Source organism: Apostichopus japonicus, chromosome 16, assembly GCF_037975245.1.
Source record: "Apostichopus japonicus isolate 1M-3 chromosome 16, ASM3797524v1, whole genome shotgun sequence".
Classification (NCBI taxonomy): Eukaryota; Metazoa; Echinodermata; class Holothuroidea; order Aspidochirotida; family Stichopodidae; genus Apostichopus; species Apostichopus japonicus.
In genome coordinates, this window is record NC_092576.1 from 4,471,071 (window position 1) to 4,491,851 (window position 20,781).

The 20,781-nt window shown below is 34.2% G+C and overlaps 2 protein-coding genes across 4 annotated transcripts in view; one reads left to right on the top strand and one right to left on the bottom strand.

Moving 5' to 3' along the window:
• The window catches only part of LOC139982355 (uncharacterized), a 46,275-nt gene extending 27,077 nt beyond the window's left edge, over positions 1-19,198 (bottom strand). Inside the window, exon 1 of one of the 3 annotated variants that reach the window (XM_071995095.1) lies at positions 18,405-19,198. In XM_071995095.1, coding sequence (XP_071851196.1) covers positions 18,405-18,831 — 427 coding nt within the window. In that variant the 5' untranslated portion in view covers positions 18,832-19,198. Of the gene's footprint in view, positions 1-15,580; positions 16,326-18,404 lie in introns of those variants that run through there. The other 2 variants (XM_071995098.1, XM_071995099.1) reach the window with 2 other exon arrangements.
• Positions 1,585-14,064, top strand: LOC139982354 (uncharacterized). The gene is made up of 15 exons (XM_071995094.1): positions 1,585-1,756; positions 2,793-2,877; positions 3,650-3,976; positions 4,722-5,375; positions 5,631-5,975; positions 6,388-6,519; positions 6,947-7,002; positions 7,462-7,492; positions 7,773-9,247; positions 9,706-9,914; positions 10,634-10,689; positions 10,973-11,040; positions 12,083-12,127; positions 12,826-12,854; positions 12,957-14,064. Exons 2-15 carry the CDS (start codon positions 2,823-2,825, stop codon positions 13,006-13,008), a joined length of 3,534 nt encoding a protein of 1,177 aa, XP_071851195.1. The 5' UTR covers positions 1,585-1,756; positions 2,793-2,822; the 3' UTR covers positions 13,009-14,064.
• Positions 19,199-20,781: the final 1,583 nt, after the last annotated feature.

Genomic DNA, 20,781 nt, shown 5'->3' on the forward strand with positions numbered 1-20,781 from the left:
CCTTTCTCGTGGTAGGAAAGTGGCTACACGTGGGAAGCGGTACTCACGTCCTTCGGAGGGGACGTTAAATTGCGGTCCCGGGAGCAGGACTACACACCCCTGCCTCGTTACTTCAGGGCACTATTCGAAAAGAGAAGGCGAGATTCGCCGGTGTCTTTCCACGCACAAAAACTTGGAAGCTCAATAATTTCCGACTAAGGATTTCCTTAGTCTGCTGAAGCACCTTCGGGTGGAAGCATAATACGAGGCATATCATATCTTATCGTGAAGCTACCAGTTGTCTGACGATCGCTATAACGCGTGAAACTCCGAGTTACAACTACTAGTGTTCCACTAGTCTCAACTAGTATCAACATATATTCCGCTCTGTCCACTGGACATAGAGCACTCTGCGCCAAGGTAGACGCCAACCAACCAACTCTCTCTCCACCTCTCTCTCTCCACCTCTCTCTCTATCTCTCTCTATATATATATATATATATATATATATGTGTGTGTGTGTATGTATTTATATATATATATATATATATATACAAAGTGTTAGTATAGCTATATATATTTATAGTTTTAGTTTATCTATATATCTATATCTCTTTGAAGAGGTAGTATATTTATTTATATGTAAAAAGTTAGTATATCTATATATTTATAGTGTTAGTATATCTGAGCAGATATTTTATATTTTTGCTATGATTTATTATGTAATAGATTTACTTTGATCTACCGTAAGTCAGTCAAACTTGAAACTCATTTTAGTAATTCAACTAAACTTTAGCTCTGCGAGAATTGAATTGCATTTAAAATTGTATTGGTAAGATGAACAAGGAAAACGCTTATCAGGAATTTTGGCCTTATTTAAGGAAGATGACGTTAGGTAAAGTAAAAGAGAAAGTTTCATCTGGAACAAACTTGCAATGAAATATTTATCGATTACACCATTACTTATATATATTCACTATTTCAATATATGTTGGTTTTATTATTTATAAGTCGAAGACATGATAAAGAATATTTATAGTTAGAGATTAGAGTAAAATCAAATATGCATGGCTTTATTTAACGTTGATGTATATGCTTTAAAATGGCCAATCAATGCAATATGTAGACTTAAATTTAAAATGGACGTGACGTCAAATATATTTAACAGCAAGCATATCAATGTACACTGCAATTTGTAAAACAGGAATGTATTAAACCAGGAATAAATTAAATAACTAATTATCTTCGTTGTTTCAAGCGAGTTGGTCCTAGACCTTTTGCTATTTTTGCTCTATTTTATTCATGTTCCAAATCACATCCTATTTCATATCAACAATAAGCTGGTAATACTTCAATAAAGTTATTTGTTTGTCAGCTATCTCCTCAGCATCAGCTGAATTCAAACCATTCTAATGTTATTTGTATCGTTTTGGTGTCTTAAAAATCAGATTTAAATGTTATAACGATATTGCCGCCTTTTTCATTCAATGACTTGTACTACGAATTGAATGAGTACAAAGTTTAACATATAAGTAATGCAGATAACACACGAACCGTCTGGGTGATCTTTGGACCCGCTTTGCAAACGTTATGTATATGTATTACTAAGTGTGTTGTACGTGTAGTGATCTTTATATACTTTCCTATACTATCCTATACTACATATGTACCAGGTTGACATGAAACTCAACAACTTAACACGTTTATCAAAGGATATCAGAATAACAGTTGAAGACTTAAACGACTACTAATTCCTTCACTGAAACGAGATTTTAAGGTAAGTAAACTGAATACATTCAATGTTAAATTTGTAGGGATACTAAATATAAAATATAAGGAATACTAGAAGTTGAGGAGGGGATTTAAGAGGGTTATGTGATAAGGGGATTCTAATAGACTGGAAGGAACAACGACATATATAAGGGATACTGGAAGTTAAGGAGGGACTTATGAGGGTAATGTGATAAGTGGATTCTAATTAATTGCAAGGAAGAACAACATACATAAGGGATACTGGAAGTATGGACATGCATAGCTATTAAACAAATATACAAAAACTTCTGTAAAAACTATTCAAAGTACATACACATGAAGGATTTGAAATAAATGTGTGTATGACAGACTTGTATAGAAGATTGCACGTGTTCTTGGTGATAATATTTAACACTTTGTAGTGATGCTCAATGTTTTGTTATTGTAATGCTTTGCCTCAAGAATAATGATTATCATAACACCTTTTAGGACGAGTTCCTTAAATGTGTTTCACAACTCAATTATACATATATATATATATATATATATATATATATATATATATATATATAAATATATATATATATATATGATCATTGTACCGACTTGAGGATACAAATGGAAGTAGCTAAATTATTATCTAAGCGAGCAAAGCATCTCAACAAATTCCAAAACATTAATAGGTCGTATGGCACTTGTAATTATGATTCAAGATTAGGCAGGACGTAACCAATTCGTGCCACTGTTAGCAACTTAAAAACAGACATTCAACTCAACAAAGATATTTCAAATCGAAAGTAGCAATTAGTACTATATGACGTGTTACATGATATTGCAGAAATATCATATATAAGTCCAAAGGTCGTTGATTAGCAGAGAACCGATAAAACCAGCACAGTAAATAGCTTACTGTTCCTACATGTGTAACCCGCGATGCCTGGCGTCAAACCTGAAGTAGGCTATTAGTCATATTATACATAAAGTATGGGAATTTTCGATATTTTTCAAAAACAATAAAGTTGACGCAATTCAGTATTTCTACTTACTATTTCTCTATGCAGATGTGTCTATAAAAAGCTTTAATAACAACAATGGAACTTACCATACCATTTACGGTACTCATTTTGTCGATTGCCTTTACAAATGGTGAGTTAATATTCAATTTACTTGTTGAACAAAGTGGAATGCCGGTTTGTTTTATGGCTCGTTTTATTGTCAGGCCAAACACCAAGCCTTTCTTACAATCGAGAATGAAAATTGCAAAATCCTACTTGAAATCCCATGGAAGATTGTATTTATAGAACCTTTTAGTTAAATTTCTGACCAAGTCTATTGATACCACTTTCGTATCAATTTCACGTCAAAAAAGTGGTTTAAAATGAAGAATGGCAAAGTAAATAATATTTGCACAAATATGGTATATTAATGTTAGTCTATAGATAAATTTTATATTGAATCAATATTTGATGAATAATTTCCTTTTACACAGATATCAAAATACTATGTCTTCTCTGTTCAAAGCTGCATTTTGTTATCCGCTGTGACAGAGCGAATTAATATTAAATCATCGATATATATCATCGATAGATATCAATACAAGCAAGATATCATACACCATTATTCTACATTTTAATACAACATATTTTGTTTTGTAAAAATTATGCATGGTTTTATCATGACGGGTCATTTTGAAATATATATTCTGATTAAATGTTCCAATATTTTTCATTTTAATGTTCCTATAATGTCATTTTATTGCTCATAATGTTGACTATCGAGTATGGAATCAACAGATAGCGACAACTGCGAATTGGCCATTTCGTAAGTCGTAGATCTGGTATATCTAAAGCAGATAGTAATACAAATTCACTCACTTTGTATCAACATGTGTGCTGTCTTTCATCTCAATGATATGCAGGCTTAATAGATGGCGAGGGTTGCATCTCACCACAGTATCTTGAGGTTGGACGATCTGGCATGATCAGTTGTTTCTTTCGCGATGATTTCTTTGCCATTGTTTGGTTTAACTCACCCGATCATCAGAACAAGGAGCCAATTATAAATTTACAGAAAAGTGGAACAACTGGAACCGGTTACGTTTCAGGAGAGTTTGATATTGAACATAGCAACGGGTCTTTGATTATAAATAGTGTGAGCATCACTCACGAACAGACATTCACCGTTTATAAATTGACGTCTGCCACTAGTGACATTGTTGAACACTATGTACAAGTTATCCCAACAAGTAAGTGTTCCTAATGCAATTATATAAATTTGGGTTTACATATCCTTCATGACAATTAGCAACATGTTGTTATATATTCAAGAACATCCTGTATCTTTAAGTATAGTTGTGCCAAACTAATTAGGTAATAAAAAGTTCTATATGCTAATAAATACCCAATCCGCTGTATTGTAACACTGGCCTGATAGTAAATACAGGAGACAATTACAATCTGGATCTCGACCAACAAACATGTGTCTGTGTAGTCCTGTGTTATATCCTCACCTTGGAACCTTGCGATGCTTTGTACAGTTACCTTTTCCAAGATAGAAAACTTGTAAACGTAATTGATAGTGAGGCTATCGTAATTCAACTAATAACACGGAATGGTGATCATAATATTTAAGATGTTGGATTAAGGGTTACATAAAGTCGACCGTAGAATTTAGCTTATTTCTTGTAAACAAACTTAGTCATCCTTAATCTTGGGTTACTTGAAATATATTCATTAGTTATGATACATGATAAAATGTGTTTGTTTTTCAGAGAAAATTTAACAATATAACATAACATACTAACTGCTTTCCAACATTAATAAGCTGTAAGAACTGGTTTTGATTTTTAAATTACTTTTCGAAGTTAGCAATGATTTATGCAATAAAAGTAATAATTCCACATAATGTTAAGAGAAAAACTTGCAGTTTAACCAGAAAGAATGCTACGGTCATTGTTTAACTATTTGCTGTCTTCTGTTTAATTGTATTAGTCCATCCACTGCAGACGAGTCCTTACATTAGTAACTGTGACAGCGAACAAGAAATTTGTTTCTCACAACTACATGAAGACTCAACGGTGCAATGTTCTGTTCTCAACGCTAGGCCAGTGGTAGACTTAAGATGGACAGTAAGAACAGCCTTTGGTGACCAGAACATTACCTCTGTGACTAACGTCACCATAAACCAAGCAACTTTCTCAACTGTTGTCTCCGGAACTAATTTGTTTCGTCATTCTGCAATGGTGGCTTTACTGGTTTGTTCGGAAATTGGTAAAATAGGATTATTGCCAGAGAAGGAAAACTTGATGTTAGTTCAAAATGGAGACTACGATCTACCGTCTGTACAACCAAAGCAAATATATTTCAAAGAAGGAACAACTGCTGATCTAGTTTGTTCAAGATCAGAGATAAGAGTGACAATTTGGAACTATAAGGAAGATGCAGAGAGTCCGAGCCATGTCATTCAGTACGCACTTTACAATGTTAAAGTGGTCGCAAGCTTTTCACTGACGGATGAATATCAATTGGGAACAGATGGTTCTTTGATTATCCCGGGAGTTTATATCAAACACGAAGGAATCTACAGTTGTGTTTCAGGCGATGGAATCAGTGAAGAAGTGAGGAGTTATAACGTGGAAGTATACGGTAAGTAGCATACTATTCTATGCATAGTAAAAACCAACGACAGTTTCAGCTGTAAAAATAACCAGTTTTGTGTGAATTTGCTTATTGTAAAAATATCCCATATCTCACGTTGCTCAATAAATCAAAACATATTTCGGGTGTAGACAGCTACTCAGGGTAGCATATAGGAAATATATATATATATATATATATATATATATATATATATATATCCATAAATGTATATATAAATGTATATATTTTTGAACATCACAGTACCTGCTTTTCCGGTTGTGGTTGGATGCAATCCAAACCAATACTGTACTATTGACACAAGCGCAAGAAGTGGGAATTTCACATGCAAAGTAGAAGGAATCCGTCCAAAGGTTCAACTCGAATGGAAGGAGATCGTGACGGGAAGTTCATCTCAACAAATCACCTTCACAGGCCATGATACAACAACCGATAGAAGAGGAGATTTATTTGACGTATATTTGACGTCACAATATGAAATAAAATCACCTAAAGTCGAATCAAGGATCACTATCGAATGCAGCATTACTGGTTCAAATAGTGATTTATTTGATGCACCGGCGCGGTTTGACCTGCAGTATAGTCTACGTGAGTCGTCCATTACTTTCTTAGAATAAACACAAATATCAGCCATACTGTATAGCAATGTGTTATTCGATTCAACTATTAATTCGCAAAGATTATTTTTTAGAAAAGTTGAGAGGTGATGAAGCTACTAATAAGTAAAATGTGTTTCAATCTTATTTTCGAAATCTAACAACTTTAGATATGTTTGTTACAATGTTAACCAAACCCTCTGTGGTGTACATCTTCCTGTCTTTTTGGTACTGTTATCTTTCTGTGATTTGTATTCTGTAGTCTTGGTTTGTCGTTTGTTGTTGTTATGTATTGTATGTTGTTTGTTGTTGTTTTCCCCTCTTTTTCCTCTATTGTTCTCTTATTTATTGTTCTTTTGCTCTGATCTCAGTCACGTGTGTTTTTTTTATCGTTCTTAAAATAGCAATTGCAACTGACGCTACGTTAACAGTTACATCGAGGCCAAACTTTGCTGATGACTTCAACTTTCTGTGGTTAATCGTGCTTCTGCCTGTGTTTATCCTGATTGGATCATGTTGTTTATGGAAGCTTAAAGGTAATTGCACTTAATAAACTTTCAGCAGTCGGTTCAGCAGTCTGAGTAGAGATGATAAAGCTGAAATTGTATAGTTTCGTTAAACTGTTTATTAACCATTTTCTTTTCACGTTAACGCACTACACTGATACAGTAGTGATGTATTCTTTCTAACATGATATCGATATATGCTCGAAACCACCAGACATAATCATAAATACAGTGTAGGGACTATTCTAGTTACAAACAAACATGAAGTGCCATAAATTGTACAAACTAAACCGTCTACTCTGGTATGTAATAAAATATACCCACTTCAATACGATGCAAACACATTATTGATGGTCTTACTTAAATATTTAATGACTATTGCTATGTTGCCATGTACATGAATTATAATAGGTAGGCATGGCTACATTTTAATCTGCATATCATAATTTCCCTACAGCAAAAGGAAACACGAAGTCAAATAACTCCAGGCATCGTTCGGGTGATACAGATGAGGTGCGGTTCATATTGTCATTAACTTACGACCTATTCTTGTTATGAAAGCGATGAATTCTACTTGAATTTTTCAATAGCAGTACAAGCTGTTAAGATTAATATTTTATGAATTAATGTTATTCTCTCGGATAGGAACGATTGCATATTTAACTGTTTCTTATTCCTTTGCTATTTATTACAGATAAATATTACGATGTTATTATTGCAAACGTTTAAATGTTTAACTGTTGATGAACCGACATTTTCATGCAATTTTTAATAAGATTATTTAATCGGTATTGCGTAGACGAAGATTTCGGTCTTATTAATATTCTTCGTTAAGTAAATTGTTTGTATCTCTGGTAGGATTTCCTAGAAATACTTAATACTTAATTAACAAAGATTGACGCCAATTCACAAGAGAAATCGCCAATAACCTATGGCACTAATTCATGATATTTAGTCTGGTTTTCTTCACAGCAAATACAAATGTTGCCCGAGGTTAGTTTAGGTAGGTGAACATTGTTTTCTTAATATTTAATTTTTACATGGAAATTGTCTTCAAGTAATATATGTACACACATTTGTACTAAAACATTGACTTGTACCTTCGGAAACTTAAAACCATATAAGTATCTGTAAATATAAGTCTATAAATATCTTAAATACCAAGACTACCAATGGTTTCATCTCACAGTACAAAATACTTTGATCAGTATTAATTGAGAAAGACAATTTTGTAACGATAACTGCTCGCTTGTCTACATATTATTGATTCATTTGTATGGCAGATGCAATGCAACGCTTCGTACAGCAACTTAAAATCAGATATGAAGGTCTGTATAACGCAGTGTGCCCAGTGCCCTACATCCGGGACAGAATGTATTGTATCAACCAAGTGTTTGTTGCAAGTGGAATACAGACAATGAAGTCACACGATGAATGGGTAGAATTGAAATCATACCACGACATTTTGAAGAATGCCGTCAATCGCTTTGCTAGAATCATTCTTGAAGGAGAACCTGGATATGGAAAGTCAACTCTTTCCCTACAACTCTTGTATGATTGGTGTAAAGGAATATCGCCATCTCCTTTGCGATACGTACAGGTTGTCATTTTCCTTCGATTAAGGCAGTTAGGCGGCGTCAAATCTATATCACAGGCAATAAGACAATTTATCCTGCCCTTAGATTCACCCTTTACGGAGGCTGAAATCAAACATTTGCTTCAAAATTGCTCGTCTATTGTGATTATTTTAGATGGATTTGATGAGTATCCGGATCAAGAGGGCGATGTCATATCTGACGTCACGAATATCATAAAGGGAGAAATGTTCGGTGAGGCTTGTGTAATACTAACAACAAGATCAAATTGTTTGCCGAAGGAATACGCACCGCAATCTAAGCGAATGAGATTAGTTGGTTTTAATACCAGTGCGCAAACTTCTTACATCCAAAAGGCAGTGGTAACTGATCCGTTAAAGGCCGACAGGATCCGTCTTCGTTTGAGCGAAAATGCAGTATTGAGTGACTTATGTCAGGTTCCATTGTTCTACGTGATGTTTGCTCACATGTCATATGAAGACAAAAAGTTTCAAAAGTTTAAGTCAGTATCGACTTGCTTTCGTTACGTTATCGAGTGTTTCCATGCACATCTGCGAAATAAGTCACGTGGCAAGCATATGACGACTTTTGAAACAGACCATAAGAAACTTGATGAAGTCGCCTTCGATGCGTTGAAAGGGGAATCCCAGAAAATCGTTTGGGATAAGGACGCCTTGGTAGACCTGCTAGGTGGAGGATTTTACTCATACTACATTAAAGTTGGAATTTTAGTTGAGGAAGAGGTGCTCAGTACATACAATGAACTTTCTTCGAGACTGTCCAGTCTCTTTCAATACAAGATGGAGGTGAGATTTTGCCATAAGCTTTTTTGCGAATGGTACGCAGCGCACCATCTAGCTGAACATGTGATAAATGATGCCGCCATGTTGGAAGGATTGAACCCATTTGACATACAATACGTATTCCGATTTGCTTGTGGACTTAATCCTGAAGCGGCCGAAAAGATCATCGCATACGTTAACAATCTCGAAGATGGAGAAAAGTTTACAATTCTTTGTTTCCTGGAACAAACCGGCAGAATAGAAACAGTTCTCGACACCATACGAAAGATATGCGGTAATGACGTTATCTTTAGTGGAAGTGACAGCAAGCTACTTCAACGATCTACGGTGCAGCTATTGGAGATGGCTTCCAGTAACGATGTAAGGATAAGCAGAGCACATTCTTGTAATTTGTATCAAATAGCTTATTATAAGTTTCAAAAACTCAAACTTAATTTTGATACAATGATCGGTGGAATGGATACAAAGTACTGCAGAAATTCCCGGGACCAACCCTCTCCCCTCCTCCCCCCCCCCAAAAAAAAAGCCTAGCCTAAACTTTCCAGTACTATAGAGGGTAGACGCGTGTAAGCCCTTGGCAAGTCGTGGTTCTTCCATCATTTCTATTTATAATGCTACACATTTTGTAAGCCTAGTAATTGTGTATGCAACGTCGATTATATCTCTGGAAGTTCGATTCGTTCATACTAATGTGATATTTGCTTATTTATTATCTTTATTATTGGAATCGGCGACCTTTTTGCGATGCTTTTGTAACCTGGTTGAATCAGGAGTTATGTATCGAACCCAACTAGCATTCATTTGCTTTCTTTTTCAAGATTGAGGTCACAAGGGTTGAACTCTATGATTGTGTGAAGGCGGTCGATCTAAATCTAGCGAGTCTCGTCCTGAGTTCTGATATCCCGTTTCCTAACCTGAGTTCCATCAATGAATTGGTACTTTACGAAGATGGAAAAGAAGTGGCCATCCCAAGAGCCCAGGAAATTGTCAATTTTGCAGAACGTTGCGACGGACTTAAGACCCTAGGGTAAGTTATTCCTTCAATAAATAGACATTTTCTGGAATCTAGTTAGCAACTAGGGCATGGATAAGACGTGTCATTATAGTATTTCATCGCAAATACTAAGTGTGTTTATATCCTCAACGCCTCAGCAAAATACAAAGAGTGGCTTATGAAATTCGACAATTGAGATATTCTTAAATTGGTAACATAAAAGAAGCAAACTATGTCAAACACCTATCATTACAATATGACAGTGTTTCCATATCCGAGGCAATGCCATTAATTTTCATAACTCATGAAGTTATTTCGGCTTATGAAGTTCATATCATTTAAAAAATACGAATGTCATAATTGGCCCCGTATATTGAAATTTTCTCTAAGGGATTTTAGTTTCATCTAAATATTCTTGAAGTAATAAGCAATTTTGTTTAACAAATATGTTTATTCGCATGAAATGACTAACTTTCTAATTACAACAATCTGTGCTTTTTTTTTCCAATTTGAATATGTTTCAGTTTTGATCTACTTCAAATGATCTCTAAATTGTTTCATGGCCGCTGTAAATGTCTAAATCACAACTAGCAATTTTCCCACACAGAGCTCCTCTGACACAGAAGGAAACTCGAGATTATGTGACCAGAAAGCATGCCAAGTTATGCTATGGCCAATTTTTTAACCAAAGTTTTAGAAAGATTGTCATAGCATTAAGATGAAACAAGACTCTATTTTAATTTCTATATTAGGTTCTACCGATGCATTCTGCCACAGTATGTGGGGAAAATTCAGCAAAAGTCTACAGGTATTTTATAACTTTACCATATGTAATAGATAAAAATCGACTGATTGTCTTAACCTGTAAAACAACTGGCGTTTTTTTTTTTTTTGCATTAATGAACATCATGCATTTTACTACGAGGTCAAACAATGTATATTAAAGTTGTTATAACGTGAAAGAGGTCGTGAGAGATACCGTAGTTCTAATATTTTATATTTTTATCCTAAAAATAAATGTTACCGCGTTAATGTACACATTTTCCAAACATGTTTCTTTTATGGAAATTAATCTCAATATTCCTAACTAGATCTTACCATTTGGTGGTCTCCTTCAACCGGCTCGCGTTACCGTCTCGGTCAATCTGGTAAATGGGAGGTCAGTATTACTAATAATTTCACCAAGTGGATACCGTAAAACGGGGTAACTTTGGCACCCGGGGGAATATTGGCAGTTAAGGGGTTTTATTAAATCGACCGACTGCCCTCTACTTTCGACAGTGTTTCAATATTGTGATATATTCGTGTGGTGTTTGGGGGGTATAAAGGGTAGAACATTTTTCCAACATGATTATTATGATAGATACTATTTGAAATAATTTGTAAACAATTGAAATTAGGAAATAATGTGCTAATTTGCATAAATATTGTGCAAGCTCCCATTGCCGCTCTAAATATTATTTTTGGTTTTGAGAGTTTTTCTTCGAATCCCAGCCCCTCAATGTCCAAAAAATAAACTTTTGCAAAAAATTGATTGAATATTTTTTTCCTTCTTTTTTTATACAATTGTTTAAGTATATACCTGCCAAAGTTGCCCCAAATGTAAAAATCATTTTTTTTTGGGGGGGGGGGGGGTTACTTATCACATAAGTTTTAAGAACACCACATATTTACATCAAATTTGATCCATATAAATATCTAAGAATGCCAATGTTCATTTTAAACATAAGAAACGTGTTTTTTTTTATTATTATACTCTTTATTTATTCGACAAATAAGCCTAAAACCTGCCAAAGTTACCCCTTTTCACGGTAGTTAAATTACGTTAAAATAACATCTTCAAAATCAATTGGCATGCACGAAGTTTTACAGTCGTATACATAACTTACCGTTTTTATTTTCAATTGATCAAATCAGATTAGATTTATCAGAGGTGTAGGGGGTATTTCGTACTAGGGTCTATTCCTACTAGCTGGTTATATGGAGAGGGGAGGCTCCAAGTGGAAAGAGCTCTTTGCTGGGGGGGGGGGAGGGGGGGTCCAGGGACGAGGCCCCGGAAGCTGCAGCCTTTTCCAGATATATGTTGTACTTTGGTTCGTACCTGTTCAAGCATGAAATACATACCAGATTTTCCCACTTCTCCCAATAATATATCCTATACGACAGTTCTCATCATATCATTTCGATCATATCCATTTCAGACAAACGATGGAAGAAAACTATCCGATGACGACTACCAACGAGAGGTAATAATTATATCGCTAAAAGAATTTACCTTTAGAATCAGTTTATTAGAAAAAGTCTACAAGAATAAGAAATAAACTCTTAATGAAATGGCAAGTGATTGATATGTGACTATTTTCGATACTGAGGGAATCCTGAAACAATTGTTCTGCATTGCAGTTCTTGATAGAAATCTTCTTTTAATTTTTAGTGGGTCAATCTTTCTATTTTTGAACACCTACCGTATGTATCCATACGATTGGTCAGCCGATACTCATAGTTGGTACAGCAACTACTGTTCAAGTCCCACAACCGTGCATCAGTAATTAATACTTTGTGTTCATAACACGGTAACATTTGTTACAGGACATGAACAGTAGTTACTGTACTAACTATGAGTTTCGGGAGGATTGGTATCGTACTTTTCGTCATCAATTTAGGCACTAATGAAAGTTTAACTCTAGAAGGGAACTGCTTTTACAGTAGGATATCTTCCGAAAGACAATTATAGTATAATACAAAGACAATTACAGGCGATACTTTGTAGAAATGTCTATTTCAGCTAGTACATTGTTCTTTTGATAATGTATGTACACATGAATGGAATGGCACAAAGTGATGTCATATAAATAGCCAATGGACAGAATCAGAGGGATAGGGAAATCAGAAAACTTGATCTACTAATAAACCAGCAAATGTTATTATTTTTCTCTTTTCACAGATCCATCACTTCAATGAGCGCCAAAACAGGTAAATGTGGCCATGTGGAGAACAGCCAGTGATTTCAGATTTTCGTGCTCTGTATCTTTCTGTGCATATTTTTAATTACTATTATTTTGTTCATCATTTCAGATTGAAAAGTCACAATGTCAGAAATAACGAAGAAGAGGTCACAGAGTTGTAACGACCTTTTATGTAAATACCAAAATAGATCACTTTCCATGTACCGCTCGCCATATATATGGAGCTCAATTAAGTAATACAAATCAGTAAATCTTATAAATGAGAAATGTATTTATCAAGCCTAATCAGTTCGACGAAACATTCATCGAGTTACTGAAGTTTCATTGTGAATTATCTTTATTTCTTCTTTGTTTTGTTTCTTACCAATATTCTCTAGCCTTTTTAATTGTGCGACTTGGGATTCTATGATTCGAAAGTTAATAATTAACAATAGGAGAGTAACGTTATGTATCTAACAGAACCAAATGTATGATAAAAAAAAGCCCAGGGACCACATGTTCCGAACTCTTTCTTCTGTCTCATGGATGTGTAATCAACTGTGTCCATTTACTCTCTAACTTCTGTTTCAGTCTGAGCGTGTCAATATGTTATCCACTTATATTTGCCTTTTATTCTATAACAATGAATCTTATTTTTGGTTTATGTCATGCCTTATAATAGCATCACTTACATTTCTCTTGACACAGTTATCAAATGCACAATTTGATAAATGAAAACGAGAAATGGTATTATCTGAGGAATATGCACCCATGCGTCTATGTGTTTGTCAACTTCTTTATCCATACTTCAGAATTAAATATACACTGCTCCCATTTTGGTCAAAAACACATTCTTCTTCGTGTTCTATTATTATTTTTGTAATTTATTTCTCTCTTTATTAAAAACTTCATGTATTACGGTGTAAAGGTTTCAGATATGAATGAGTCCAAATAAATTGATATATATATACATACTAAAATTAAAACAAAATACGAATATTGTTACATGTCATCTACTGTCATCAATTCACTCTACAACTGCCTCTTGTGTATATTACTATCATCATGAATATAAACGTTTCCGCAATATTTTAATAATAATACATTACAGTCAAACTAACGACTTTGACCATGAATCTTTCAAAAAAACATTTTAAAGTTAGAGACAGAATTGTTTTGTCATGGATTTGAATAATTGAGAACAATACTAACAAGTTAATAATTGCACGCACTGAAATGATATTCATTGGAACTGAAAAGAACCCGTTTTAATTCACCTCTATACGTACATACCATGTTATGTTCTTTGTTTCATAGTAAACGCCTAATAAGACGTATCAAGGGCCAACGTGACCCACAAAACATAACTCAATTGATAGTTAGCGAACATTTTACAAACTGTTTTCATATATTTTGGATAAAGAACACAATCTCTTTGTTAGTCATCATTGCTCCTTCGACCTCAGCCTATTGTAATTCCTATTGTAATAAAATATCTCTTACACAAATACATAAGCGTTAACTTACCTTTATACATGTGGGTTATGAAGCAGTACTTTTATGTTTGCAAGACATTTCTGTAACCACCTTATGTAGTTAACATAAATATTAAGGTCCCTCTTAACTCCTTCTGCACTCTTGCAATATTCGTATATACACTACACGATGTCGTTACATAGTTATACTTGTTTTCAAAAAAATACCACAAATTTGGGCACCTTGAAAACAATTTGAATATATTAATTTTCAAGTTGCCTCATCTAAGGGAGACACCTTTCTTCATTTTCAACAAATAGCTGATTTTGAATAAAATAAAACCAGCCGCGAAACTTTTCCACAAGTTGGGCTCAACTCCGACCAGCTACTTGCTTGATGTTTTATAATGAAGTATGTTCTTTCACTTTAATTTAATCCGTCATTATTGGGAATTGACAAACATCATGAAATCGCAGAACTATAAAATGTTGCTGAATTACTAATATGCAAATGAAATGAAAGAATGCTTCAGTTGAAAAATGCAACATTTTTTTTTCTTTCGGAAATTAATGAATATTTTTAGCAACAGTGTATTATGACTCACGACGTTATTTACGTAATTTCGTGTACTGATTTAAAAATCAAGTCATATGATATTTGATTAAGACATTTGCAAGACATTTCTGTAACCACATTATCTAGTTTACTTTATTTAAAGGTCCCTCGTAACTGCTGCTCCCTGGCAATATTCGTATATAGGCCGATACTACACGGTATCGTTACATGATTATACTTGTGATCAAACAATACCAAACGTTGTCCGTCTTAAAATCAATTTGAATATATTAATGTCAATTTGCTTCATCTAGGGAGGCACCTTCCTTCACTTTCAACAAATAGTTGTTTTTGAATGACATCAAATTACTTCAGCTGAACATTTTCCAACAGTGGAGCTAAACTCCGACCAACCACTTGCTTGATGTTTTATAATGGAGTATGTTCTTTTAAGTTTATTTTAGTCGGTCGGTATTGGGAATTGACAAAAACGTATGAAACCTAAGAACTGCAAACTGTTGCTGGATTACTAATATGCCCATGTAATGAAAGAATACTTGAAGGAAATTCTTGGAAGACATTAAACGCAATTTAGCTACACCAACTTTACTAACCAAAGTAAAAATTACTAACTAATTATTTGATAAAACATTCGTTCTTTTACTAATAAGACTAACATATCAGACATTGTAATAGTATATTTATTTTAAATTATAAACACACCTTTAATTTTCAATTCATATTCCGTCCAGTTAATCTCTTGGCATGCGCAGGCATATCTTCCTTCGAAAGAAAAGTTAAGTAACCTCAAAGTCAAATCAAAGTTGTCGGACAACAAAATTCCATTCTCGAGGACATCTGGTACAAAAGAAAACTTATTCACAAAAATAACTTTATCGTTAAATTTCCAAATATGCTTTCCCACTGATTCGTTACAACAGTTGTTTAGATGAACAGTATCCCATAAACTAGAATCAACTTTAAATGTTTTGTTTTCTGCAAAGCTAAGTTTCACAATGTAAGCAGACAGTAAAGACAAGATTATTTGATTCATTTTGTTCCCTATTTCCGTACTGATAGAAATCGAATTGCTTGAGAGAGATAAAATGTACAGAGTTAATACCTAAGTGTAATCTAACAGTAAGCTTTAACTGTTTAGCAATGAATCGTACGATTAGCCACGATAAGTATTTTTAAGTGTAAGAGAGTTTAGTTCACTATCACGTAGGTTCACATAATAAGGCTTTATGCGATGCGTGACAGAAAGTATGAAACACGCTCCATCAAAACATTTCCTTTATAGCAATTAGATACTGAAAGTAGTGCGGAGTAGGCTTGTTAACAATACTTCGTTAACTAAAAATATATCTGTTGTTGAATTGGAAGACAAATGAAAATGAAATACAAACGGATGGGTGGTGTGTTTACCCATTTATTTTCGTTTTTACATAGACTTTGGGACAGACTTGTAGTTAAAATAAGCAGCATGAGGAAAAGCACTGTTAGAATGATAGTTGGATATGAGTATCAGTTAAAGGAACTATATATAGATGCGATTTCGAGTTCATAGGTTGGTAAATATATTACAAAATGCATCTAGTACAAGCACGAGTACAAATCCACGAGGCTGAGAACCGTACTAGGACAATTAGTATTCCCGTTGATATTAGTTAACATACGATTAAAATGTGCTAAGGGCGAGTATATGAGTAGGCTACTTCATTTTGTAATATAGTTTAAAATAGATTCCAAGATGCCCCGAGTACAAGCACAAATCCATAGGTGGTGTGGGTATGGGGTGGGGTACAAATAGAGGCAACTTTACTATTTTCAGCACTTGTCATTAAACGATAGAACCCAAAGTTGTCTCTCCACGGCGGACTTGTATTACGAGTACAACAACATACATACGAGTACAAATAAAATTCCTGTTGATATGAGAACACATAAGAGTGCAAAGTGCTAAGTACGAGTATATGAACTTAAGTTTGCAATATAGTGTATATTAGATGACGGAACACCTCGAGCACGAGTATTAATCCATCAGGATGAGTACAAGTAAAAAACCCACACAAGTCTGATTTCGAGTACAAGCAACTATACCAAAATGCGAGTACGGTTATGGACTAACTAAAAGGCTGATTACAGAGATATGGGACCTTGAAGTAAGTTCAACATTTATTCCCACTTATGATCTGTCCATTCACACACTATCTCAACAGAGCTATGAACGAGTGTATACAAGCTGTGGCATTATTAGCAAATAAATCCTAGCAACTGTAAGGTCGATTCAAGATACTGCTAAGTTGAGGTAGGGTTCTCATCCAGGAGAAATTTAAAAGGTCTTCCAAATTGTTCATATCCCAGAATGAGCTCAGACTGTCAATTGGGATAGCCCCTTCTATAGTCATGACCAGGAAATTCCAGTTCATGTCTTTTACTCCGAAGGAATATGTCGCATTCCATTATGTTACAATGCCTTTTAACACATGAGCAATTATTACACACTAACCAATAGCAAACAGAACAATAACATCAATGCGTTAGTGTTAATATTTCTCAGAGAAGTCTTTACTTGAAAAAACATGACATTTGTTCAATGTTATTAAACTTGCTTAAAAAGGAGTTATTTTTCTCATTTTGACAGTATTGTACAAACACCAAGTCCCAAAAAGGAATTGTTTCAAAATGCGAACCGCAGCTCAAAATGATCAAACTTTGTAAACAACAAAAAGTTGTTACCTCCTGAAAGATTACATTAAAAATCACTGGACTGTGAGAAGCAGTGTTTCATCTGTCTGTATGTATTTAGTAAGCATTAACTTAAATATGGTAACTATTGTACTGCTTGATCAAATAGGGAGATGCCGTGTTTTATGATATCTGCTGTGTTGTCTGCATTTCCAGTCACTCATGTTTTACAAGATGGCATCATGCCATAACACGATGTAATTAAACAGAGGGAATAATCTATTGAAGTCAAAGTAATCGGTTCAACAACCAATTGAAGTCATTTTATTCATATCGTAGTTAGAAAGCTCCCCTTTCATATGAATGAAAACAAAACATAACGAAAGTGAATTGTACTGAACTGAACTGCACTGAACAAAGGGGATTGATATATTTTTCTTGGAATTTCAGCAACAATACATTTCTGAAATGGAGTTATAGAACAGTCGCCCCAAAACGTTGCTTTTGTGCTCATCACAAATTATAATACTGTTACGCGATTATCAGTCTCCATAGCAACACGGTCAAGTTTTGGGTGCTGTATTAGTATTGTGATTGACCTAGACAAAACACTCAGTTTCATTAATGTCTTAGTGTTACATTCCCTGAGGAATAAAACCAGTTACAATCCATAATAATACAGTTCTTACATGTATTTGTTAACTGTTAACTACCCCGAGAATAAACCTAATAACAATTCATAACAATTCAGTTGTTAACTGTTAACTCTCCCAAAGATTAAACGTAATACTATAGTTACACAACAATTGACATTCAAGCGACTTTAATTTAAGTCTAAGTTATAAGAAGTACAAACCTTTGACTAAAAGGAAATGCCTGTCCTTGATAGTTGCATCACATGAACATTCATACATCCCAGCGTGCTTTATCAAGACATGATTGAAGAATAATGAAAAGTTACTGTAGACGTGTAGGCTTCCTACAAAGCGTTCATTAATACGCGAGTCTTCCAGAAAGAGATCAACTCCTTCATAATTCCAGAAACTCTGTTCATGAGTTTCACAACAGCAACAATCAAACATCACTGAATCGAATAATGCAACATGGTGAAAAGACACTCCTCCGATAGCAACGTGTAACATAGTCAATAATAATGTACTAATATGAAAAACAGCACCAGGTGATGACATTTTAAAACTATTTTCACCTCTACAAGTTAAAAGAAAATTACAGTAGATGTCCGACATAAGCCACGATGAATTAATTGAACAAATTAATAACATGCTATCTGGCAATGTTTATGGTCCTACTCGTTCATGTTAAGATTTTAAGGTACAATATATTGTACATTGTATTTCGTAGACATTTCACCCTCTCTGTTTGTTACATGAAGATGTAGATTGTGCTAGTAGAAAAACTGCTTTGTTATTCACTTTCGCTTTTCTACATTGCTGAATTTTTATGGTGAGAGAAAATAAATAGTTTTGGAAACTCAATACGTGTGAGGAGGAGACTCAATGTGGTCCTTATTATATAAAAGAGCAATTGTTCAACCCCTTCAACCTACTTTAAAGGGATATGTCAGACAATTTACACGGTTTATTGATCAAAAGAATAGTTCACAGTGTTATTTGAAAACCCATCTCAATTTGTTTTCCCTACCTTGGGATAAATGTGTTTGAGATGTAATCCATTTTGACAGGCTAAGCGTCACCTTGCTCCAGAAATGTGTATCACATTGATTGGCCGGTGATGTAACCATGTGACAGATGTTGTATAGAAGGCTTTACTTTTAGACTGATAATCTTGTAATTGGTGTCTCCTAGAATAATAGTACATTTAAAATGTTTGCTTTGATATTAATATTCTTTGTTGTTTGGAATTCACAAAATAAAACTCTATTTTCCTAAAACATGTTCAGTTCCGGTGGCCTAACTTTTTGACCTGATAAACCGCTGGATGCTTTACACGAATTATCAGAACATTTAATTAACAATTCACATATTTACAACACAATATCCTATGAGGTAGTTCTCTTGACCTATAAGGATGCAAAAAAATGTTCAGTAATTCTGCCAATCAATCAGTCTGTCACACCAGACGATTCCTTTAAGTATTAAGAACAAGGAAATGTCAAGAGACAATACTAAGAGCTAAGTCTTTATTGGATAAGCAATTAACTATTGAAACGAAACTTATCATACAGATATGATGTAAAGAAAAAAAAGTCATGTTTGGATGGCTCCTGTGATGTTCTGAAAGATATGTGTATAGTGAAAAGATATTACGGTTATTATAAAACAAAAAACTGTTACCATGCTACTATACAACATTTCAGTGTTTTCATGAATGTATGCATGATGTTCATTGTGAGTATTTGTACAAAATTACGAATAACTTCATAGGAACTTCATGTCTAGTAAGGTTTAAGGGCACTTTTAGAACATTCAAAGACTGATACATTTTTACAATTTTCTGAAAGATACACATACTATTGGCCTATAGTGTTCACTGAAATACTCAATATATTTAACGTTGCCGTGTTTATGTCAACAACAACAATAGCACATGTTTATGTATCTTCACATATGTATTTACATTACATATATTTCGTATGCAGATTTCAGATATACTTCTGAATATTATTATCATGCTTATTTACCCCTTTGGCGTTCCATATTTTAAGCCTTTTCTGAATTGACCATGTGGGTGGTATTAAGGCCTTGAATAGTTTCATCTTATCGTTCATGAAGAAGACTAATCTACTGAAGATTCAAAGTTAAATTTTATTTTTATTGGTGATTTGGGAAAGGGTTCCACTGAACAGATTCATGCAAAAAAAGCAAGATGTTATACACACATGTAACATAGAAAGGATACTTAATACATACTACTGTACCATGCAGTATATTTAAGAATTTGTGAATCAGTCCTTTCATCTCAGTAGTACTTATGTCGTAGCACCGTATCTTGTTCAAAGGTCAACCTTACATATATAAATGCAAAAGCACCTTCACTCGATTGAAGAGTACCGTGTCCCTGAGGGAAGTTATAAGGTTGACTTTGGAAAAGTTTCCTTTCCGTATTTAAATGCTGCAAATGCCACTTTCAAAATTAGTTATAAGTAGGTATTGTATTTGTTGTTGGGAAAATGTAATCATAATATAATATTTCACTTCCTTATGGGGCAAAGATACACTTAACAAATCACTTAAATCACATGATATAATATT